Genomic DNA, 26,095 nt, shown 5'->3' on the forward strand with positions numbered 1-26,095 from the left:
GTGAATTTTTTTTCCCCATCCATAAAACAGAAGGTTGAAATATATCTTTTCTAAAAGGGTCTTTCTTTTAAATGCTAACTTCTAGAGCCTATATTTTATAGTATATTTCATATATTTTTAAAATATACAAATATGAAAAATATTTTACATGTTTATAAATACAAAACTTATGTTTTATTTTTACATTTTATGTATTTGAGGGGTGTCTGGATGGCTCAGTTGGTTAAGTGTCTGACTTTTGATTTTGGCTCAAGTCATAATCTCTGGAGTCCTGCTTTGGGCTTTTTGCTGACAGCGCAGACCCTGCTTGGGATTCTCTCTCTCCCTCTCTCTCTCTGCCCCTCCCTTGTCCGTGGTCTCTCTCTCTCTCAAAAATAATAAAGAAACTTTAAAATATATATATATATACATCCTATGTATTTGTTAAATAAATATGAAAAAGTATATATTTATGTATTTTATATACATTCATACATTTTATGTCTCCCAGATTCTGTAATTGCCATTATGCAAAATTAGAAGTTAAAACTGAATTATAAGGGGGACTTAAAAAAATTTTTTTTTAAGTTTGTTTATTTTGAGAGAGAGAGTGTGAGTAAGCATGAGCAAAGGAGGGGCAGAAAGAGAGAGGGAGAGAGAATCCCAAGCAGGCTCCATGCTGTCAGTGCAGAGCCGGATGTGGGGCTTGAACTCGTGAACTGTGAGATCATGACCTAAGCCGAAATCAAGAGTTGGAAGCTTAACTGAGTCACCCAGGAACCCAAAAATGGTTTGTGGGAAATCATCAGTTTTTTAAAAGACAAGTTATGGAGGAAATTGTGGTGTTTGACCATTGATTCTTAGGTCACCACCAGCAGCGCTGATGTCTCTTCTTAGCACTCAAGAGGACTTACTAGAAAATGTTTTGGGGTGTATTCCTGTTGGACAGATAGTTACTATTAAGCCACTGAGTGAAGACTTCTGCTATGTTCTGGGATATCTCCTCACTTGGAAATTAATACTTACTTTCTTCAAAGCTGCTTCATCTCAGGTAAATAAAGATACAATAACTTTTGACAGTTCTGTCTTCTATGTGTTTCTTTGTTACTGTCCTAAACCCTTTGTTTCCCCTCCTTTTGAAAAACGGGGAAATGCCTCACATTTTAATCGAATCTTATCTGGCTAACTTCAGATATTCTGCTAAATTTATTTCTGTCCCTTACTTCCTGATCTCCCCTCCAACTCCCCCTCCCGCCCCCCCCCCCCCACCGCCAACACACACAGTTTTTGCAAAAGTAATTAATCTCTGGAATGTGCTTGAATCAGTTTTTTTCTAACTGAATGTAGCCACCAAGTCCTTTTATTGCAGGGAACAAGAGTTATATAATTTAATTTTGTATTGCCATGGTAATAATTTCAAAAGAATTCTATCTTGCTGGTTTTTTTCTTTGGTTAGCTTCTGACTCTTGTGGAGGTTCTAGTCAAAACATCATTGGGAATATACCTTATTTGAAAATCAGTGTTTAGAGAAAGATCTGTGAAATGTTACCTGTGTAATTCAAACTATTATTTCTCATTGGTGAAAATATCTGAGAACTCTTTTGCCCAAATTCTGGCAGCCACTAGATGTCTCTCTTGTCTCATGTTTAGGAAGTAAGACCTCATTGTCTAGGAGGGAAGCTGGAAAAATCTACTACAGTTTTGTGTGTGTGTGTGTGTGTGTGTGTTTTTCCTTTTCACTCTTTAGGCAGTTCCCCATTTTAAAAGTTTTAATCAAATACTGATTGAGTCAGTTTAATAAACTTAGGACTTTTTAAATATAAACAGTGGCTTTTTGACAGTACGAATAACCGACAGTTTATTACCTCCTATTTAAGATGTGACTAAATATGGCATTCTTTTCAAATGTGATTTTTTTCAGATTTCTTAAGTTATAATTTATGTTGTTGCTGATAGCTCAGATCCTGATACAAATACATGAACAAATGCATCTTTTTATTTTTATATCTAAGGGGAAAGTCAAATCAGAGAAGCAACAGTGATCTAGATATTTAAATTGTTTTATTTTTCTGGGGTGCCTGGTGGCTCAGTAGGTTAAGCGTCTGACTCTAGGTTTCAGCTCAGGTCATGATCTCGTGGTTCATGGGATCGAGCCCCATGTCCGGCTCTGCACTGACAGTGTGGAGCCTGCTTGGGATTCTCTCTCTCCCCTTCTCTCTGCCCTTCCTGCATGTTCTCTCTCTCTCTCAAAATAAATAAATAAACTTTAAAAAAGTAGTTTTATTTTTCTTCAAGCCTGCCACTTAATGTTTGTGACTTGAGATCGTTTTATTTGCTGGTGATACAGTTCAAGAACTCCTTGTTGGGCTTTTACATTTGTTTCTTAAAATACTGTTGATCTCTAAAAAGTTGGAGGAAAGTGAGGCTTCCACGTGTAGGAATTTTGTTCTTATTGTCTTATATTCATAAATTTAGAAAATGGCCATGCACAGGTGCCTGGGTGACTCAGTTGGTTAAGTGTCTAACTCTTGATCTCAGCTCAGGTGATGATCTCACAGTTCATGGGATCGAACCCATGGGATTCATTGGGATTCTCTCTTTCTTCCTCTCTGTCTGCCCCTCCTCTACTTGAGCGCGCGCACTCTCTCTGTCTCTCTCAAAATAAATAGTAAACTTAAAAAAAAAAAAAAAAGAAAAGAAAAGAACTAGGCATCACTTTTTTCATTAAACCATTGACCTACATGTTTAGGGAAAGCTCTACAAAGAATTGTAGAGCAGCACGTACTGAGCCTGGAACTTGAATTGAGCTGTAGATACTAAACCAGAATAACTGATGTTAATAGCACTAATTAGATAAGTTCTAAAACAAGCTGAGGATTTTTTTTTAAAAAAGCTTACCAGTCCTAAGCCTGGTTTTTTAAAAAAATTTTTTCTTACAAACAAAACTCCCAGTGAACCAGATTGAACTGGAACAAAGCTATGTGCATATGTGTGTTTCATGGCTTTACTGAGATGTATTTCACATACTATCAAATTCACTTACTTAAAGTGTACAGTTTGGTATTTCTGCTATATTCACAGAATTGCGTAAATATCACCACCATCTAATCTTGGAACTTGTCAGCACCTGAATTAAGGAACCTTTACCCATTTGCAAACTATGCTATTTCCTCTCAAACCCTCCAGCCAGCCCCTGGCTGCCACCAATCTATGTTGTATCTCTGTGGATTTGCCTATTGTGAACATTTCACATATGTGGTCTTTCATTGTGTCTGACTTATTTCACTTAGCATGATGTTTGCAAATTCATGCATGCTATGTATGGCATGTATCAGCATTATGTTCCTTTTTTCAGTGTTTATGAGAGAGAGAGAGAGAGAGCGCGCGCGAGTGAGCACCAGTGGGGGAGGGGCAGAGAGAGGGAGATAGAGGATCCAAAGCAGGCTCTGTACTGCCAGCAGAGAGCCTGATAGGGGGCTCAAACTCACAGACGGTGAGATCATGACCTGAGACCAAGACGCTTAACTGACTGAGCCACCCAGGTGCCCCAGTATCACATTCCCTTTTATGACCGAATAGTATTCCATTGTATCAGTATACCACATTTTGTTTATTCATTTATCCACTGATGGACATTTAGATTGTTTACACTTTTTGGTTATGGTGAATAAAGCTGGTGGAGTGTTTGATATGGTGTGAGGTCAGTCATAAAAATGGGATTAGTTTTAACCAGGATTTTGAAAGATAAAGGCCTATGGTGCAGAAGGGGTGTGTGGAAGACTTGGGAGGGAGAGGGAGAAAATCCCCTGGGGAGTGGGGAGTAGATTTTGAGAGACTCCAAGTAGAGGTGAACTTGCTAACAGGGAGATAGTTTGAGAAAGATGTTGGAAGCATATGTCTAATAATGAGGGGATAGTGAAAACTTCTGCTTGTTTGTGAAGAAAGAAAGGGAGCAGTGCCATCAAATGACATGTTTGGAAAGTACGAATGTGGCACATACTTTGTAGGACTCCTCTATGTAATTCTAAGTGTTCAAATTAATGCCTTTTTCATTGTGTTGTACAATCTATTCTATTTTGGTTTGTTCTTCTCTACTGCTTCTCTTGGTTTAATTGGGTTTACTAACAAAAATTCTTTACTCCCCACCAGCTTCGGGCACTGTATTCAATGTACCTTCGAAAAACAAAAAGTTTGAATAAATTGCTCTATCACCTGTTCAGGCTGATGCCAGAAAATCCGACTTATGCGGAGACAGCTATTGAGCTCTCTAATAAGGAGCCTAAAACATTCTTTACGGAAGAGCTCCAGTTGAGTATTAGAGGTAAGACGTGTCTTTGTGTTTTTTTCGTGGAGACTACGTCCATATTGAGTTGTATTTATTATGCTTTATTCTTGCAAATTTGGAGAATAACCCCAAATGTGAGTTGTGGCCACAAGAATGTTGAAAGACACGATTTTCCACATTCATTTAAATAGGACATACACTTAGATCTTGTGGGTAAGGGTAAGAATTTACATTTTTGAAGCCTAGTTTGTTGAGACTGTTATCTTTTATTCTGTAAGCCAATATTCTGTAAGCAACTATATGATAATGTTTTATAAAATAATAATATATACTTATAAATGAGTAGTCTTATAGACTTATAGTCTTAGATAAGTCTTATAGTCTTAAATAAGTCTGTGGTCTTATAAGTCTTTATGAGTAAGTAGTCTATATTTATAAGCATAATATATACTTATATATAAGTAGCCTTCAGTTGGGAAAACAAAGATGAATGAAATTTATTTCTTTCACTCCATGAGCTCAGATTTTAGCTGAGGGGATAGATATACATGCATCTAGTTGTACTATAGTGTTTTAAGTGGTGTCCTTGCAATTGGAATTTTTTAAATGCCTTGGAGATCTGAGGAGGGTACTATGTCTTACGAGTATTGAAGTGGATATTCTAGGATTTTTGTATAACACATCAGTGAGCTCTGGGGAAAGTGTAGGGGCCAAACTCCTTTTCATAATTTATAAGAAAGACAGTCTTTAAACTTTTCCTCCTTTTTATTTAATTTTTTTCCACCCCTGGGGGCAGGGGGTGGGGGTCCTCTTTTTTTAAATATGAATGTTCCTCTTCTTTTGTGATCTGTCATGTGGAATACAGAATGCTATTTCTAGGCAGCGTTTTCGTTGTCAGTTGGAATCTTCCTTCTTTTTGCTTCTTTTTTGCCATTCTAATGGTTCACTTTGAACGTATGAGAGAAAGCTAATGCTCCAGAGTTCTGGTTTCTTTGGTATGTTTATTTTATGAGCTCTGGCTCTAGCGTTAAGGAATTAAAAATGATGTTCTAGTCTGTTATTCTATGTAAGAAATACCTGTTACTAACTAAGACTTTGTTTTTTCCTCAGAAACAGCAACTCTTCCATACCATATCCCACACTTGGCTTGTTCAGTCTATCATATGACATTAAAAGACTTACCTGCCATGGTTAGGCTGTGGTGGAATAGTAGTGAGAAGCGTGTTTTCAATATTGTAGATAGATTTACAAGCAAGTATGTCAGCAGTGTTCTTTCTTTTCAAGAAATTTCTTCTGTACAAACAAGTACACAACTATTTAATGGCATGACGGTTAGTATTATCTTGAATTTTTTTCCAGGAAAGCTGTCTGAATATTGATTATGTCTGCCATTTGTAGTGTATATCATCACAATATTAACCAGTGGTTCAGAATTATACAAATTGTCTACTTTGTTTTCTGATTCTTAGGTGTCAAATCTCATTGTCATTGTCATTGTCATTGTCAAAAACAGTGTTATGATTTCATATACCCCCATCAAAGTTTTTGAACATTCGTTGGTTCATTCAAAATATATATTGGAAAACCATTCCAGGCACTGTGTGTCCATCACTTGGGAAATGAATGGTTTAGTAGGGCCAGATCCTTATTGTGTAATCACATATAATCTGATAAAGGGGAAAGCGTGATCCTGATAATCTTTTTTGCACTGGAAACTAAAATGTGGCTCATTAAGAGGAAGAGTGCTCTGCGATCAGAGTGGGAGAGGTTCATCTGGCTGAAGAGATTGGATGCAACTTTATGGAGAAAGATTACTTTGAAGTGGGCAAGACAATGAGGGGAAAGGGATTGAATATAGAAGCAGCAGCATTGCAAAAGCAAAAAGTTTGGAGATGAGAATGTAATTTCTGTGACTGCGTAAGAAATGACGAGTAAGCCGGTATTCATATGCAGTAGGATTCCTGAAAGTAAATAGAGAACCAGCTGCTTCCATGATGAATTAGGCCATATTGGGAAAGGCCTCAAATAATAGTCTAAAATAATTTGGTCCTATTTAGCCACTGAAAACTTTCCTTTGAGGCAAGTGACGCTGTCAGAGTTCTAATCTGTGAAATTGCTCTGACTGCAACGTATAGTACTGGCTGTTGGCATGGAGCTTGGCTTCAAATGCATAGCCAGGAGATACCACTGGTGTAGACATCACGAGTAACAAGGAGGACTTGAGTGAGGTAGTATCAATGGGACTGTTCCATAAAAGGAGAGGAATGTTAGAAAATTTGTGGTGATTTTTTGAACTTGTAGCTGGTTAGTAGGTGGAAATAGTCCAACAGTTGACGGTTGGCTTTAAAGCTCAAGAGAATGCAATGGCAGAGAAAGACTTGGGAGACTTCGAAATAGAAGTGATATTTGATACCCTGTGTGGAAGAAAAGGAATAATTAAAAACTCATTCTGTCATTGGTCTGTTCACAAACTTATGTGATAAGCCAAATATTCTAAAACATACATTTTTATGAGCAGAATTTCCTTTGAAACTGACTTTGAATTTCATGAAAATCACTTTAAAATATAAACCTATTTACTAAATACCTCTTGTCTAATAAACCAACGTGCTTACCTGTGTTGTCTTTGAATGAAGACTGACTATCCTATCAAGATGTTTTTTGAACAAAAGAAAGAAATTTGCAAGAAAGTATTACCTTTCCCATGTTGCAGGTTAAAGCTCGGGCTACTACTCGAGAAGTGATGGCTACTTACGCTATTGAGGACATAGTTATTGAGCTTATTATACAGCTGCCTTCAAATTATCCACTGGGCTCAATAACCGTGGAGAGTGGGAAGAGAGTGGGAGTGGCTGTTCAGCAGTGGCGGAACTGGATGCTGCAGTTGAGCACTTACCTCACCCATCAAGTAAGTGTCTGTGTCCACATTGACCTCCCAGATAGAGCACTGTTGACCTGCTCTTTGAAAGGGCAAACTTGAAATACATCCCTTCTGCTTGAGGCTGAAACCGATACACTGTATTTCCTTGGATCAGCACACATATATGCCTAAATGACTTGAACCTGCCAAGCTGTTTTAATTTTTAAGGTTCTACAATCTCTTTCCTGGTGTTTGAGAGGGATTGACTCTACTCCATTGGCATTGTGGATGACCTGGAACAATATGTAGTGTTACGGAAGTTGTTTGAGAGGGAATCTTCTTGTAAGATACCAGACTGATGAATGTCTTTGGAGCTACTTTTAGTCTAAGATTTCACCTGTCCTTCTGTGATTAGGGAAATCCCACTACTCAAAGATCTTTGACTTTTAAAACAAATTATAGTTGTTTACACATTGATACTATAAAGCTTGATGTGTTGGTGCAGAAGCCTTTCTTTCAAGTCTGTCTTTAGTGAAGAGAAATTATATCTGGTTCCTGAAACTTGGGAGGTCATTTTAAAAACCAGCATTCAGAAAACAGGAGGTGTGAAGATAGCCAAGCAGATTCTCTCCTCTCCAAATTAAAATTTAATTTTAAAATTTATGAAATTGAATAAAAATAACTTTGGTGCACTTCAGGGCATGTTTACTCTATTTTTCTTTTCTTGTTGTTAACAGAATGGAAGCATTATGGAAGGCCTAGCATTATGGAAAAATAATGTAGACAAACGTTTTGAGGGTGTTGAAGATTGCATGATCTGTTTCTCAGTCATTCATGGTTTCAACTATTCTCTTCCCAAAAAAGCCTGTAGAACATGCAAGAAGAAGTTCCATTCAGCCTGCTTGGTAAGTCCAAAGAGAAATTAGCTTATTTATATTTTTTGTATATTTTATATGTGTGATATCTAGTTTTGGAAAAGAAAACAATGTTAAACTCTTAAATGTAGTTAATATTAAAATGATTTTTCAAAATCTGCAAAAGATAATTAGTAGTTCACTGAGACCAGTAGCATAAATGAGACTGAAAAAATTGGAAGCAGGGGCCAGCTGGCATCAGAGCTCTTTGCTCTCTTTAATCATCAGCCGTGTACAGTTGCTTCATAAGGAGGTCTTGTCTTCCTCACATGTCTCCGTGGGTGTGTGTAGGTAGAAAGCATCATACTATAGCCTTTGGAAGTAATACTGAGTTGTGTTGATCTTGGAGATGAATGGAGGAAGCTAAAATTTTGGTATTCTCCCTTTTCCACTTTATCATTGTTAAGCTTACTTTAGATGTATATGTAATACAACAGCTTTAAAAGTTCTTTTGACATTCAAAACCTTTTCTTTTTCAGTACAAATGGTTTACGTCTAGCAACAAATCCACTTGTCCACTCTGTCGTGAGACCTTTTTCTGAAAATTTTTTTCCATTGGAAGTGATCCCTGAAGTAATCAAGCAGAGTGTGGCTTTGGATCCACCTTGAAGTATTGATGTGAGGAGGCCAGTGAGCGTTCCTTTTAAATGAGATCTTCTCTGGAAAATTATTTTGGTTCATGTAATGATCCTAAATCAGGTTTACTTACCTTTAGATTGCTTTGTAAATGTTTGGAAACCTTTTCTTTTACATAAGAATATTACATATTTGAGAGAAAATATTTATATTAATAGTTTAATCTTTTTGTATATTTAAAAATAAATACGGAAAAACCCTAAATTACAGAATTGGAATTTGTGAAAGCACTGTACAACTATATTAAACTAAAAAACACAGTTTGTTCATCTATATTCTAAAAGTCCAACTGACGCAAATGAATGGAGAAGGTTGATTTCTATCTACAGATATTTTAAGACTTATTTATTAGTTATGACAAAATTAATTAGTATTCGGATATTTGTAGATTATTTTAATGATAAAATGAGGCTAAGCTATTAATATAGCTTATTATAAGCTATTTGAAGCATGCTTTGAAATCCTATAGCAAAGAGTGTAAACCGAACTTTAAGTAAGGTGTCTCCACTTATCAAGGGTTATGAAATTCAGAAAATTAAATTCGTGGCACTGACCTTTTGCTGTGGAAGAATTTCCATGTATTAATGAAATTTGAATTGCAGATCTGTCAGTGACTTTATTATTACTCAGTTTGAGTGAGTCTCCAGAGGATATGAATTTGAGAGAAGCAAAAATTAGATTATTTCATTCAGGAAGCAGAGTGGTAGTTATCCCTCTATTGAGAGGGAAGAAATAAGTATTTCTGAAATTTAACATTGGTGGAAAAAACAAAAAATTATAAAATGTTGCAGGAGGCTTTCAATTTTGTAAGCAAACTTTGCTGTTCTTACTGGCCAAGATGACACTAAATTAGAGATTTGGGGGAGCTTATTTTTTCCAGCCTTTAGAAGTACAAGTTAATAATTTTAGTACTAAGTAAAATTCAGTTTAATGGGCTGAAATGAAGTAGGTGGAAACCTGCCTTTTGCCACAGCACTGTTACCCTTAAAAAATTGTGCCCAAGATATAAACATGTGGAAGTTTGGAACTTGGAATCATTTTTTGCAGTCTTCCATTACACGGGAAATATTAGCATATCTAGTAGCAAGTTTCCTTGAAAGATCAGCTGATCATCTCTGTTGCAAATGTTTAATTGGCAAAAAGCAAGTCATGTTAAATAAAATCACTGCTTACCATCAACTGGGTAAAATGGTTATTATTGAACTAGAATGAATGTGGTCAGAGTATTATAGTCGAGAGTGAAGTATTATGCGTGAGTTATGGACCCTCTTGAGTTGAATTTGTAGATGCAGTATCCTACCCAGTTTTATCTGTCTCTTGGATTTTTCTCTGTAGTGTTTATTATCTTATAGCCTTGAGACTCAAGGAGTCAGTAAGTGAAGAACAGATAGCAAAATTGTACTACCTCTACTTAACCCCTTTCTTAAAATATTCTTTTACGTCTCTCTCTGACATAGTAATCCCAAAGGATTGTGTTACTCCTCTGTGAAAGTTACACACTTTTCCTTTAAAAATGGTTTTATAATAAGACCTTGTTTATAACTTTTCCAGTATTGGTACTTCTTGGCTTCTGATCCAAACCTCAAGAAGAACACAAAAGGGAATAATGGAGCATTGTTTTTCCACATTTGTATTTAGGGCATCAGGCTCTTGGTGAATCACTATAATAAAGTGGAATACCTATTCTTCATACTTAGGACTCTTAGTCTTTGAGACTTGTAAATATATGTAAAGCTTGTTACTGTTTATATACTACAGAAAAGGCTTTCAAAAATAAGACTGAAATACAAAATATGATTGATTAAAGTTTTGTTTATATAGCTTTAACAACTCTGCAGAGCATCCCTTAAAATTCTAGTATAAGGACGTTAAAAAATTGCATGAGATTCAAAGCCCATTAGCAAAATTATTAATTTAAAACCCTAATGTAAATTGCAAATTTTAGAATTTATTTTTAACTCTTATCACATGCTCTAATGTATGTACATAAGTTTCTGTGGCTTAAAGAATTAATGTTATTACTTGATAAGTTTTTGTGGTGTGAATGATTAATGTTATTATTTTATTGTTATACCATATGTGCCCATTAAGATTCTTTTTAATGATAAAATATTTCAAATATACAGAGTAATAATATAAATGCCCTTGTACTCTTCACAAACTATTTTGCCATATTTGCTTCTGATTTTTAAAGAAATAAAATATTCCTCTTTTGTACTCCTCCCCGATGCCATCTCCTCTTTCCCTCCCCAGAGCTAATCTGTTCTGAAGTTGGCGTGACCTTTCCTGTTTTAAGATTTTATACTTTACCATGTGTTTGCATCCATAAGTAATTATATAGCAGTTTTATTAATTTTTTTTTTTTTGCGAGAGCCTGTTGTATGTAATCTTTTGTAAGCTTTTTCACTTAACTGTTGTATTTAGTTTACCTGCCAGTTCCCCCAACGATGGTCATTTTAATTACAACTTTTTGCTTTTTAGAACCGTGCTGCATGTGTACATTCTTGATAACATTTGCTCATGTGGATGTGCTGGGTATTCCAGACATACGTCCCTCAAATGTATTTTTAGGTAGTAGATATGTATACTCTTTGACTTTAGATATTCTCAGATTGTTCTCCAAAGTGGTACGCAAGTTTGCACTCCCAGTGACAGTTTAAGAGAATTCTGGTTTTCTTGTCTTATCACCACTACTTAGTCTTACCAGATTTTTAAAATTTTCTAGTCAGAGCTGTGAGATAGTAGCTTTTTGTTTTAATTTCTGCTTCCCTGGCTACCAGGAACCTTAGCTTCATTTCATATATTTACTGGTCATTTGTGAATTTATTATCTATATACCTGATTTTCTCTATTACATGGCTGCTTTTAGTATGTGGCTTCATTTTAATGTGGTCTGTCGTTAATTATATAGAATTTTGCAGTTAAATTTAGTCAGATTTATCATCCTTTTCCTTTATGATTGAGCCTTTTTTGTGTTACGTTTTAAAAATTTATTCCTCTCCTGAGTTAAAAGAAAATTCTATTTTGTTTCAAAAGATATAAATTTCAAAATATGCCTGATTCACCTGAAATTAAATTTTGCGATTGTTATAAGGCACAAATCCTATCCCATATTGATAACCAGTTCTCGTGGCATCCTTTATCAAATAGCATGCCTGTTCCCCATTAACTTTGTAGTGCCTCCTCTCTTATATTACCAAATCCTCTTTCATGTGTGAATTGGTTTCTGGGTTCTGTATTCTGTTCCATTGGCCTACTTATCTGTGTTAATTCTACACAGATTCTTTATTCTTGAAAAAATAGCTTTATAATTAATCTTGAAGAGTAGGTAAGAAGTCCTCTATTCTTGTTCTTTCAAGACTTTCCTTGGAGAGCCGTATTCTCTGCAGTCCAAGTACTCCCTTTCTCTTGCTTATTATTGTGGCTAGTTTGTCCTCACTGTAATAAGTTGATTTATGGAAGAATTTGACAAGTGCCCATCTTAAGTTTTATCTGTGTAACCAGGTGGCCCTTCTGGCTTTGCCAGATCTTATCCTTAAGGTCTTCAAACTCAATTATTCTCAGTTTGTTTGTTTCAAAATTTGAAGCAAAAATTTTGTGTGTTTGTGACAGAATGCTTGAACCTCTCCATGAATTTGTCTTTTTGTTTTATAAAAGTTCCTTGCAAAAAGACTTCGGGCTCAAAAAGACTTTGGGTGTTTAGCATGGAGGGCTGCTAATTCAATAGCTTTGATAATGTTTATTGTTGTTGTTGTTGTTTACTGTGGATTTCTTTTTTAAGGATAGCAACTTCTTTGAGGGGCACCGAAGCATCAAATAATGTGTGTAATTCGTATCCAGATTTTATTAGGGGTATCCGGGGAAATTAAGAAACCTCTGTATCTGTGGCATTCTAAATTGATATGTTATTTCAAATATATACTGGCTATTGATTTCCTCTTTTATTTTTAACAGTGCGATGTGTCCTATAAAAGACTTACAAAAAGAGACCTTATAAAAGACCACAGGTTTGTTCACTTGAGCCTGTTTGGCTTCTGGTAAGTTACAGTATTCTAAAAGACCGTGGTGTATCGTATATCCAGGTGGTAGTCTTCCTTTTCATTCTTTAAAACCAAACCCATTAACAAGCAGTATTTGTAAGAATTTACTAGTGCAGTATTCAGAATGTCTTTTCTGGGCATTGACCCTTCTGGAACTGCAGAACCAGGATCATGGGTTCTCTTCATTTCTGGATTTGAGAAAGCCGAACCAGTAGATGGTAAAATGAGAAAGAGAAAGTGATAATATACTTTATGTGGTACCATCAGATTTAATTTGCATATTGATCTTCTACCATCCATCCTTGCTAAACTTATTTTCTCTAATAGGTTTATGTGTATGTGTGAATTTTATATGTAAGATCATGTCACTGGCAAATAGAGATAGTTTTACTTCTTTTCCAATCTGGATGCCTTTTCTTTCTTTTTCTTGCCTAATTGCCTTGGCTAGAACCTTCCAGTGTTGAAGTGTTGAGAGCAGATACCCTTGTCTGATTCTTGATCTTAAGGGGTAGGCTTTCAGCAAATTGTGATATGAGCTATGGTTGATAATCAGACTTAAAGGTGAACTTAGTACAAATGTGAAGATGTCTTCAACAACTTAGTCTAGGCTCCAGTTTCTCTGATGTAAGAAAATAAGCTATTGGATCCAAGGATAAGCTACTAAGAGACAATGGTATTTGTTTGTTTTTATGTATGCCATGCTGCTGAAGAACAAACAATTAGTTTCTCAACCTCAGTACTTTGGGCATTTTGAGGTGCATAATTCTTTGGGGGACTTCCCTGTGCATTGTAGGATGTTAAGCAGCATTCTTGGCCTCTGTCTACTAGATGCCAGTTCAGCATCTCAGCTGTAGCAACCAGAAATGTCCAGACATTGCCAGATGTGCCCTGGCTGGCAAAATGACCCCTAGTTGATTGCCTTAGAGTATGGACTGATCAAGCACTATCGAATAGAAATATAATGGGAGCCATATTTGTTATTTTATATATTTGTTATTTAAATGTTTATTTTTGAGAGCGAGAAAGGCATGTGTGCAAGTGTGGGAAGGGCGGCGGTGGGGGGGTGGGGGCAGAGGATCCAAAGTGGGCTCGTTGGGACAGCAGAGAGACCAGTGTGGGACTTGAACTCTTGAACTGTGAGATCATGACCTGAGCTGAAGTCGGATGCTTAACTGACTGAGCCACCCAGGCTCCCCTTTATATATGTTACTTTGAAGTTTGCTAGTAGCAGGGTACCTGGGTGGCTCAGCCGGTTGAGCATCCAACTTTGGCTCGAGTCATGATCTCTCGGTTCACGAGTTCAAGCCCACGTCTGGCTGTGAACTTGACAGCTCAGTGCCTGGAGCCTGCTTCGGATTCTGCGTCTCCCTTCCTCTCTCCCCCTTCCCCACTTGCGCTCTGTCTCTCTCTCTCTCAAAAATAAATAAAAATAATCTTAAAAATTAAAATAAAGTTAGCTAGTAGCTACATTAAAAAAATGTAAGAAGAAATAGGTGAAATTAATTTTTAATAGCACATTTTAACTCAGCATCCACAATACTATTTCAACATGTGATCCATATAAGAATTAGTTATTAAATTTTTGAGATCCGGTGTGTACTTTAAATTTACAGTACATTTCAATTCAGATGTGAAATTTTCATCAGAAATAATTGATCTGTATTTAGATTTCAGAAAATTTACAGTTAAAGTAAATTCACATACCTTAGTTTTTCCAAATCTACTTAAAAGTTTTCCAGTAACTGGATCACTTTCCATTTTGGAGTTTAAATTTATTGAAATTTAAAATTAAATTTAAATAAATTTTAAATTAGTTCCTCAGTCACACTTGATGTATTTCAAGTCTTAGTAACCATGTGTGGCTAGTGGCTGTTGCATAGGACATTTGTAGTGCAGGCCTGGCTTTACATGTACATACAAAAAAGAAAGGTTTATGATAATCTAAGATGAATCAATCTGGACTTCTCCAAATACTTCACCTATGTCTTTTTTGTGTGTGTTTATTTTTGAGAGAGACAGAGTGTGAGTGGGGAAGGGGCAGAGAGAGGGGGAGACACAGAATCCGAAGCAGGCTCCAGTCTCAGCTGTCAGCACAGAGTCCAACGTGGAGCTCGGACCCATGAACCGTGAGATCATGCCCTGAGCCAAAGTCAGACACTTAACCAACTGAGCCACCCAGGCTCGCCTTCACCTATGTCTTGAAAGTCTTTAGCCTGTAAGAATTCTGGGATCATAGCTTATCATTTGGTTATTTTTTGAATCACACGTACACGGTATGGTTATATGTCCAAATCAGCCATAATTTGATCATATATAAAAAATAATCCTGCTGCAAATTTTACCTGGCAGTTCCATTCATTAAATAGAACCTTATCTATTACGTGGTGGTGTCATGAGGAAAGTACTGTATCCTGATATTGGTCCCAGATTAACCATTATAGATTTAGACATTTCCACACTTTGGGTGGTTGTAGTACTCTTGAGGGATCTGGTGTTCTGTGGAATTATTAGTGGATAAAGTGACCCATATCTGCATTTTGTCGCCCACCTTTATTTGTAGACTGTCTTCCTAGTTTAGAAGAAGGTTGGGAAAGTTTGAAGTGCTAATGTCTACTGGAGTGGCATTACCAGAGAGATTTTGGATAGTTGCCCTGTTTTTAGCTGCCATAGGACATTAATTTTTCCCATGGCCCTTCTGCTTATGGTATCCTTAATCATAGCTTTCTAATTCTTATAGAACACAGAACATCTTGAGGGCCAGAAATTTGTTTTGATTCTAGCTTTTTGAAATGTTAAGTGACATCTTTGAAATTGGCATTTTTAAATCCATTTTTGAAATTAAAAAAAAGGACAAGCCCATCTGCCTTTACAAATTAGTTCTTGAAGATACCCCAGAATATTGGTTGAAATTTTTCCTGGGTCAGTTTCCGGAATCTGCTATTTAATTCATCGTTTGTTTATAATTTTGAATTTTGTCCAATCCATCCATAAAGGAGAGGCTCTTGGAATGGCCTTATGTACTACATTTCCTATTTGCTTTCCCTTTCAAGGTCAGACCTTGAATTATGAAGAACTGGGTTATTTAAACCATCTCCTAGTTTTGGTATTTTTGTTGTTGGTTTTGCTGCCTTCTTTTTAATGTTTATTTTTGAGAGCGTACACGCATACAAGTGGAGGAGGAGGGGGTTGCGGACAGAGGATTGAAGCAGGCTCTATGCCGACAGCAGAGAACCGAGTGCAGGGCCCAGATGCACAAACCGTGAGTCATGACCTGAGCCAAAGTCAGATACTTAACTGATTGAGCCACCCAGGCACCCTGGTTTTGCTGCTTTTAGCTATTTTGTTCCCATCTGAGTATCCAATAATTAAGTGAACTGGTTGGTACAGACTCCAGGACAATCAATATCTATAAAATTTTGAACTCTACAGCAGATTTGTCTTCTTAAGGTTAAGAAAATCCTTTATTTCTTATAGCTCTCTACTTGATTCCAGGCTAAGGATCAAATATTAGTTTCTTTAGATCTGCATTCTGTCCCAGTAGTTTTGAAGGGCTATGATATGATGTAATTGATCTTCCCTAAAAAGAACCTTGAGCAAAAGAGCACTTCTTTTGGAGGTAAAAGAAGGTGCAGAGGGATAGAAAGTTTGAATGGATGGTAAAGATAAAACTGGGTAGAAAAAAGGTGCCAGGAGGGCGGTCTCAGAACGTTTGAATGGCAGTGAGTCACTGTTTCCTTTTGAGGCCTCCACATATCAATCAAAAGTTGACTGTTGCATATTTTAGGCTCCCCCCCCCAATTTTTCTAGAGCTCCTTTGAATATATTAATTTTGATGAGAAGGTCCTTATAATGGCTATAAGTAATGCGAGTCATTTTGTAGCAAACTTTTGCCAAGTGAAGCACAAGAGTTAGAATTGTAGTGTGAAGACTGTCAGGAGGAGGTTGTGCCTTTGCCGTAGACAAATCAATGACAAGAAAAAGACAGTGCATTTATCAAAGGGTGTTTGTTAATGGTAGATGGGGTTGCCCAGCTAAGCGGAGAATAGGGAGGAGCTGGTGATCAGTGACCCCAAACACTGATGATCCTGAGATACAGACTAAACAAAGTGAACTTGTTTTACAAATTGCCCGGCCTTGAGGAATACTCATGAAGATTTCACAGATGACCCAAGGCAAAATTTGACCAATCATTTTAGCAGCCAATTGTCATCAGTCTAATGGACCATTAGTCTTTAGGGCCAATTTATATTGATTTGGAGTCTTAGCCTATGCCTCCATCTGTTCCCTATGAAGCACTTCCTTATACATTCAACACACACAAGACAATAAGGGGCAAAACAACACATAATACAAAATTTTGTATAAATTTGTATGAATAGATGAACAAAAATGATGAAAACAAGCGGTGGGAGCATAGGTAGGTTAATGGCAAAAATCTTTACCAAATGGTTCACTTCTAAATCAGAAGGTCTGATTATCATGTGGACAAAACAAAGTATAATAAGTACCTTATCATATGAAGATCTATTTGTTTAGTAGAAGTCTTAGATGAAATAAATTCAGCTATAAGAACTCAGTGAAACTGCCCAAAGTTCAGATTGTTTTTGAGAAACTCATCTGGCAACAGAATTGAGAACTATTGGGAGTGTGGGGCTCAAGAAGCCACTGATCTTTCCTGTTGGTCCAAGAATCCATTGGAATTCTGTCAAGTGAGGTATTATAAGTAATTTTGCGAGAATTGTCCAAAGAAGAGATCAAGATTACCACCTGATAACTAAAGCAAGAACTGGGAAAGGGAGAGTGATGCTGGTTAGACCTTTCATTTTGAGTAACCAACTGCTAATTTCATATGAGGCTTTTGAGTCAGGGATTGTTGTGTTGGTTACAGAGGTGGAGAAAATTGATGTCAGCCTCACAAACATAGTTATTCTGGCAAGACATGCCGGTCAGGTGGCTCTCAGCAGATTACTGATAAGTTTATTGTTGATTGGTTGACCTTCAAAGTATGAGACTGTCACTGAATGGCTTCTGATACAAGTTGTCAGTGATCAATTAAGATTAAACTGAGGCAAGTTACACATGATCAAACAGGTTTAAAACTGGTTCCGATTTACTTGTTACTGGCTGTAGAACAGTCTTTTATTCACTTTTACTAGGCTCTTTTATTCCTAATAGATTTGTCAGTTCTATAGACGTTTTTGCTAGCCTTACTTTTTAAAAAATGAAGTGAAATTCAGACGCATATAATTAACCATTTTTAAATGGCTGGTTTAGTAACATTTAATACATTAGCAGTTACTCCCCACCCTACCCTAACCACCAATGTATGTTCTGTCTCTACGGATTTACCTCTTCCAGATATTTCATATAAATGGAATTGTACAACATGTGACCTTGTGTCTACTTTCTTTCACTTGGCATGTTTTCAAAGCTCATCCACATTGTCGCACAAATCGGTACTTCATTCCTTTTTTATGGCTGAATAGGATTCCATAGCATATGTATGCCACAATTTGTTTATCCATTCTTCTCTTTTAAACAAAATATTTTTTTAACCTTTATTTAGTATTGACAGACAGAGACAGAGCATGAGCAGGGGAGGGGCAGAGAGAGAGGGAGACACAGAATCCGAAGCAGGCTCCAGGCTCTGAGCTGTCAGCACAGAGCCCGACGCGGGGCTCGAACTCACAAACCGCGAGATCACGACCTGAGCTGAAGTTGGACACCCAACCGACTGAGCCACCCAGGGACCCCTCCATTCTTCTCTTAATGGGCAATAAGAGTAGGTTTCTACCTTTTTGCTGATGTGAATAGTGCATCTATGAACATTCATGTACAAGTATTTTTATAAGTACATGTTTTCAATTCTTTGGGGTATGTACCTAGGAGTAGAATCGCTGGTAGTTCTATGTTTCACTTTTTGAGGAAACACCAAACTGTTCTCCACATCAGCTGCCACATTTTATATTCTCAGCAGTGTATGAAGGTTCCAGAATCTTCCATCCTCACCAACACATGCTGGTTTGCTTTTTTCCTCAGTCATAGCCATCCTAGTGGATGTGAAGTGGTGTCTCATTGTGGTTTTGATTTGAATTTCTCTGATGACCGTTGGTGTTGAGCATCTTTTTGTATATTCATTGACCATCTGTGTATGTTCTTTGGAGAAATATCTATACAAATTGTTTGCTCGTTTTAAAAATGTTTTGTTGTTGTTGTTGAGTCATAAGACCTTACATCCACACACAAGACTGGATACTAGAGCAAGATCTCCTTTTTATTTAAAAAAAAAAATTTCTTTTAATGTTTATTTTTGAGAGAGAGAGAGACAGAGAGAGACAGAGCATGAGGAGGGGAGAGGCAGAGAGAGAGAGAGGGAGACACAGAATCTGAAGCAGGCTCCAGGCTCTGAGCTGTCAGCACAGAGCCCGACGCGGGGCTCGAACTCACGAACCGCGAGATCAAGACCTGAGCTGAAGTCAGATGCTTAACCAACTGAGCCACCCAGGCGCCCCAAGATCTGCTTTTTAGAGGGATGTTGATGCTCTTTCATTTGGGGAGAAGTCCTTGAGAACTCAATGAGGTTTGTCTCTGAATGACAAAAAATCCGAAGTAAATGTGCTTTAAACAAGAAATTTCTCTCCTTGTAAATGAAGTCCAGAAGTTAGCAGGTCAGGGCTGTTATAAAAAGCTCTATAATCATGCTGGGCCTAGGTTTCTTAGTTGTCGCTTCACCGTTCTCAAATTGTGGTTCCACTGCACGGTCCGGGTTGGCCAGTGACGCTGTGGCTAGTTTTGAGCACTTTACAGTCAGCGCGAAGGACAAGAGATGAATATGCATGAGCTCTCCAAGTGGCACTTTTGCTCCGTTCTCTCTCTCCTGCCCTACTGAGTGAGGACTTTTCACCATGAAACATGTGTAACATTTGTGTCTTAGATCTTTCCCTGTTTTGTCGTTTTAGTCTTTGTTCTCTTCATGTTTTTATCATCTGTGCTCTAGTAGTTAGTTAATAACTTACAAAAAAGTTATTTTTAATACCTTTAGTCCGGTCACAGTTAATTTTTTGAATTTCAATTTACATTCATATGTTGTTACAGTATAGTATTATAGAGGGATAAATAAAAATATTTTAAGCACTGAAGTATGCCATAATTCTGTGAGGAACGTGGAATAAAAATTCTGACCCAATGAACGATGTTAATTAAACGTCTGACTGTTCAAGAGTTTGTTCTCGTATTATTTTAGAGATGATAGTGGGAGGCTGGGGCGTGGAATCAGATTGCTATTGTGCTGATCAAATTGTTAGGGCAGCTATCTTATTTAAACTCATGATGGTACATGTTAGTTACCAATTTAAGACTATGTGAAGCGGTACATACTTTCCCAAAATTTGTTTAGAGGTCTGCAAGCAATAAAATTTGATGACACTGTTCTGGCAGATGACAAGTGTAAGGTGGGCTGGCAGGTTCCCATACCAGACTCGACAGATCTGTGTCGATAGTTTTATAGAGATTGAAAAATATTTTTAACTTGAGATTTGGTGCTAGAGGATCTGTCACGAATAGCATGTCACACTGTCTGTCTTCTAGGTGAGCCAGTCAAGTTAGGGTGCTAGGAAATGTTGAATAAATCGCTTTACTACTTGGGCCAGATCTTCCAGAGGCTCTGTCGCTAGGATTCTAACCATTGCTGGAAAAGAGAGAAATCAAACAGAACTCTCTGTTGTCAGAGCTAAATTCTTCCCTAATGACAGAACTGACAGCTTATTGAAAGTGAAAAGGTTATATTTTCTATCAACAGAAGAATATACATCTTGACATGTCTTACTAGCTGTGGTTTTGTAGTTAATTGTCACAAGATTATAATTAATTAAATTTTTGGAAAGCGCCTTCCTTAATTTAACACCTCCTCACGCCTGTCTAATGTGGAGCTTTGTCCTAGCCAACTTGCCAGTAGTTCTGAGGACAGTGCCTCTAGAATTTCACATCTTGTCTCACTGTGCTGGCAGGACCTCTCAGTGAGCAGTCTTCCTTGTTTCTTGATTAGCTTTATGACGGAATATTTCAAGTACTAACCACGATATACATGTATAGATTTGGGGTACGTACTGTGTGTTGGGAGGTTTCTTTCTGTTCTTTGCTTATATTTTAAAGTCCTGAATGGATGATGAGTTTTATCAAATGCTTTTTCTACATCTGTTTAAATGCAAGGATTTTGTTTTTTGTTTTTGCCTTCCTCTGTCCTTGAGGTGGATTACATAAATAGATTTTCTAATGTTGAACAATTCTTGTGTTCTTGGGATAAAGCCTACTTGGTCTTGATCAATGCTATTATTACTAATAATATATTTGTGAGTTTTAAAAATAATTTTTCAAATTTTGCATCTTGGTTCACAAATAAAATCAACCCATGATCTTTCTTGTACTGTATTTATATTCATAAGTGAGATTAACTTATAATTTTCTTACATTGTTTCTGTTTGGTTTTGCTATCAATGATATACTAGAATCATAAAAACCCTAAAACATTAGGGTTCTTGAATGTTTGGTAAAACTCACCTATAAAATATCTGGTGCTTTTATGGAGTGAAAGGAGAATGGGCAGGTACTCAACTAATTCAATGGCTTTAAATGTCAGAGACTCTTTAAAGTGTTTGTTGTAGTTTTTCACAAGTTTTATTTTTTTAGGAAGTTATCCATCTGTTTTCAGATTTGTTGCTATAAAGTTATTCATGGTATTTTCTTAAGGTTTTTAATATTTATACTCTATTTGCAAATATGATCTTTTCATCCCTAATATTTATTTGTGCCTCATTTCCTTTCTCTTGGTCTACTTTATTAGAGGTCTATCTAGTTAATCTTCCCAGAGAACACGTTTTTGTTTTAACTGCTCAGATTCTCTTATGTTTTATTAATTCTGTTATTTCTTTATACTTTCTGATAGTTTATCCTTATACTCTTTGTAACCTGTTGGGTTGAATGTTTACTTATTACTTTTCTTTATTTTTTTTTCTAATAGATGCATCTGGGGGATGTGTTTCTATATACTTCTTGAACTATATTCCACAAGTGGTGATATGTGGTGCTTTTTCACCTTACAATTTTCAATGATTGTTAATTTGGCCCAGTTATCTAAAAGTGAGGATTTTTTATTCTTTGTTTCAAAAATATAGGAAGCATTTTGGCTATTTTATTTTCACTTTTTGAAATAAATTTCTACATGGATTTCATTGTGGTTATGATTTCTACTTCACTGTGGTACTGTTTTTCCTCTGGCATACTGTCCTCCTAAGGCATGAATCACTAAGTCCAGCTCACGCTCAAGGGGGGCAGAAGTAGGCTCCACCTTTCGAAGGGAGGAGTGGCAAAGAATTTGTGGACATAACGAAAAGCCCCACGGTGAAGAGAACGCACATACAGATTTTGATGGAGCAGGGTTATGCCAAAAACGGTGTTCTTTTGAAGAAAGCTATGAAGCAGAAGTGAATTTAAGATTGGTTGAGGTGACTATATAATTTAGGATTACATCCAGACTGTGCTGTGCCATCAAATAGCCTGTAGTTAATTTATACACACACACACTCTTTATACTAACTAAATGGTATAAACGCTCCAGCTGATATTAAACAATGTACTTCAGCAGAGCAGTGCGTTCCTTTTCTCTTTGCTGCTGTCATAAATTAGGCTTTAGATACTTTTGAGACTTTGAGCTTCTGTTGTAATTCACTGTGAATGTCCCCGAAAAACATCAAACCTTTTCTAACAAGTCCTCTACATTTTGATTGCATTTTACTTACACTCGGTCAGAAAACTAATGAAAGAAAATGGCATTTACCATACACCATAGGAGCCAGGGAGACAGCAGCACTTAGCAAATCCACTAAATAGCACCATCTACTTCAAAACTATGATTATTTTAAGATGACTGCTCAAAGACCATGGTTTTATCGCATGGTACTGCAGAAAATACATTTATACATTACCTTGGGAAGCATGACTTTTCATTTGAGCAATTCAAGTGATTTTTCTAAAATAATTTCATTTTCTGTTCTAGTTTTTCTGATTTCACATATGAAAAGCAAAGCTATAATTGTGGATGTGTTTCGTTAGCAGATCTTTGGAGTTAAAGGGTGCCAGTTTTCTATTAATGTCATCAGATACGTCAAAAGAGATCAGTTAAATCAATGCCAAAGTTGGTTCAAAATTTTAAAAATTCAGTTCAAGGAACTAAAACTTTCTGGAAATTCATTCTGTTGAAGATTCAACATCTGACAATATTGTGCAAGTTACAAATTAAGTTAAAAAGCTCAACACTGAATAGAAACCTGTTTGTTTTGATGGTTTTATTATCTATTACTATACCCCAAAACATAGCGGTTTTTAAAAATGTTTTATTTATTTCTCTAAAAATATGTTTTTAATGTTTATTTTTGAGAGAGAGAGAGCTAGCGTGAGGGGGTAGGGGCAGAGAGAGAGGGAGACAATGCAAAGCAGGGTACAGGTTCCACACTTTCAGCACAGAGCCTGATGTTGGGCTCAAACTCACGAACTGTGAGTTAATGACCTGAGCTAAAGTCAGACGCTCAACCGACTGAGCCACCCAGGCGCCCCTATTTATTTCTGAGGTGGGGGTGGAGGGGCAGGGAGGGAAACAGAATCGGAATCAGGCTCCAGGCTCTGAGCTGTCAGCACAGAGCCTGACGAGGGGCTCAAACTCATGAACCACAAGATCATGATCGGAGCTGAAGTCAGACGCTTAACCGACTGAGCCACCCAGGCGCCCCCAAACACAGAAGCAGGTAAAAACAACACACATGTGACAGCTATGTATTGTCTAACAGTTTCTGTAGGTCAGGAATTTGAGGATGGCTTATCTGGATAGTTCTGAATTGGACTCATGAAACTGAGGTCAGCTTGTGGCTGTACCTGCAGTCATCATGTGAAGGCATGATTGGGGGTGGAGGGTCCTCTTCCAAATGATTCACTGACATGGCTGTGGGCAGGACGCTGCTCCCTCACCACATGGACATCTCCATGGGCCATTCGAGCGTCCTCACACTCTGGATTACTCTAGAGAAAGTGATCCAAGATAGTAAAGCAGAAGCTGTAATGCCTTTTATGATCAGCTCTCAAAAGTCTACATCCTCACTTTCGGATTCTTTATTACCAGCACTCCTAGCTGTGGCATACTTCACTAATGATTACTTGCACCTTAAACAGAATAGGTCCACCAGGCGCTCAAGGACTGACTTAGCCCATCAACACAGGCTATGCCTCCCTCCTGAGAGTATAGACTGCCACCAACTATCAATTCTCTGATTCCTATGGCAGTTACTGTGGTGAGATGCTCAGTTACAGAGCAAGGGATTTCATGGCCGTTGGTTCAGGCTCTCTTCTTGGATCCAATATATGTATCCTTGGGGCCAGTTTAGGGCTAGCCTAGTCCTCGACAGTGTAAAGTGTCCCCTTTTATTTTACTCTGAGACAGTGGAGTTGCCCAGACTTCTACAGCCATCGCTGCACCTGTGAAGGATATGGGCATCCCTTCCCAGAGCCTTTAATCCTGTGGTTATCAATCCTGGCTGCCTATTAGAGTCATATGGAGAGTTTTGGAAAGATACTAATTGTCAGTTCCCCAGGATACCGATTCAGTGGTCTGTGATGGCACTCCTGGCATCAGTACATTTTGAAATATATTCAGGAGATCATAGTGTGCAGCAAGGGGTGAGAAGCATTGCTCTATTTCCTTCTTGAGTACCAAGTACAGGGGTTGGCAAACTTCCTGTAAAAGGCCAGATAGTAAATACTTTAGGCTTTACAAGAAACTATTCAACTCTGCAAGTGTATCACAAAGGTAAGTGAATGAACATGTGGGCCAATAAAACTGTATTTACAAAAACACGTGGTGGGCCAGATGTGGCTTGTGAGCTGTGATGTGCCAACCCTTAAACTAGATCAATGAAACATGAATCGCACCCTGAAGCTACAAATGAAGGCTCCAGGAGGGCCACCAAGCTGCAGGAGTCTCACTAGTGTGTCCTGAATTCTGGCAATGGTAAACAGTTTGATTTCCCTGTTCTTCACCCATTTGAACTACCTGCTTTGGTGTAGACCTAGTTGTGGTGTCCTTCATCTGGAAAAATAGGACTGAACCCATCCTTCTAACAGAACGCCTACCATTACCCTATTGTGGCAGGGTCATGCATGGGAAATAGCTTCTGTGCCAGAAGACCCTGTGTCCAGGTCTCTTGCCACAAAACTGTGATACTGCTATGTCTCATGAGTCACATACAGCTACTGCTATAGTCCCTGGTGTCTTAACCCCCTCTTGGCTGAAGAGGCATGTTGGAAGAGAATTCTTTTTTTTTTTTTTTAATGTTTATTTTTGAGAGACAGAGACAGTGAGCAGGGGAGAGGCAGAGAGAGAGGGAGACACAATCCGAAGCAGGCTCCAGGCTCTGAGCTATCAGCACAAAGCCCAACACGGGGCTTGAACTCATGAACTACAAGATGATGACCTGAGCTGAAGTCGGATGCTTAACTGAGCCACCCAGGTGCCCCTGGAAGACAATTTTTCATTGGTCTCTTGGATTTCTTCATGTCTTGCACGCAAGGCACAAACTACCTTTGCTCTAGATTATATTTTCAAGAATATGTGTGTAGTGAACATCCTTGGCAGATTGGAATAGTCTCTCCAAAGCAAAGAGAAGACACTTCTGGAGCAAAGAGCTCTAAAGAAACATGGTGCCTCTCCATAGCAAAGGGAAGGCATGCTTAATGCCCATAATGAAAAACTAGGATTTCCTAAATTCAGGGTTTCTCTCCTAGAATGCACCCCACTGTGTGTGCAGGTTTTTGTCTGGGTCCATCCATGTTGCTCCCATAGGATTCAGGGGCAAGGAGAAACTGATGAAGATACGCTGATGCGCACACTAATTGCTGTGCTGAGCAATGAAGTTCTTTGTCTCTGACCCAGATACTTTCTTCTGCCAGCAGGGAAACTGAGTCAGGCTAGTCACCTTGCAAGTATGGCAAAAGTTTAGATCTTTTACATTTCTCGACAGTACAGTGTCCTTCAGAACCTTCACTAGTACTGGCTTACTGGAGCCGATGGGCCTTCATGTGGGCGTTCACTCCCAGAGCCTTATTATAGCTTGTTTGTGAAAGCACCCCTGTGGTTACCCACAGCAGCTGAGTGCTGTAGGTTTAGAAACAAGCAAGCCTCCCCAGTGACCACGGAGAGGGGTCATCTATATCTCACTCCTTTCCCACTCTTTACTTGAAGTGTGAGGCTTTCTGGCCAATTCCACTGCCTACACCAGTGAGCTAGGCCAATCTGGTTGGAGTGTAAAGATGTCTGAGGACAGTGGTAAAAAAGTTGTTT

The 26,095-nt window shown here is 37.8% G+C and overlaps 1 protein-coding gene across 2 annotated transcripts in view; it reads left to right on the top strand.

Annotated features, from left to right (window-relative positions):
• LTN1 (listerin E3 ubiquitin protein ligase 1) overlaps positions 1 to 9,853 on the top strand; it is a 61,774-nt gene extending 51,921 nt beyond the window's left edge. The window contains exons 25-30 of one of the 2 annotated variants that reach the window (XM_042954642.1): positions 844 to 1,030; positions 4,129 to 4,300; positions 5,375 to 5,595; positions 6,978 to 7,172; positions 7,862 to 8,029; positions 8,518 to 9,853. In XM_042954642.1, coding sequence (XP_042810576.1) covers positions 844 to 1,030; positions 4,129 to 4,300; positions 5,375 to 5,595; positions 6,978 to 7,172; positions 7,862 to 8,029; positions 8,518 to 8,580 — 1,006 coding nt within the window. In that variant the 3' untranslated portion in view covers positions 8,581 to 9,853. Of the gene's footprint in view, positions 1 to 843; positions 1,031 to 4,128; positions 4,301 to 5,374; positions 5,596 to 6,977; positions 7,173 to 7,861; positions 8,030 to 8,517 lie in introns of those variants that run through there. The other variant, XM_042954643.1, reaches the window with a different exon arrangement.
• Positions 9,854 to 26,095: the final 16,242 nt, after the last annotated feature.

The sequence above is a fragment of the Panthera leo genome, chromosome C2, assembly GCF_018350215.1.
Source record: "Panthera leo isolate Ple1 chromosome C2, P.leo_Ple1_pat1.1, whole genome shotgun sequence".
NCBI classification, from domain to species: Eukaryota; Metazoa; Chordata; class Mammalia; order Carnivora; family Felidae; genus Panthera; species Panthera leo.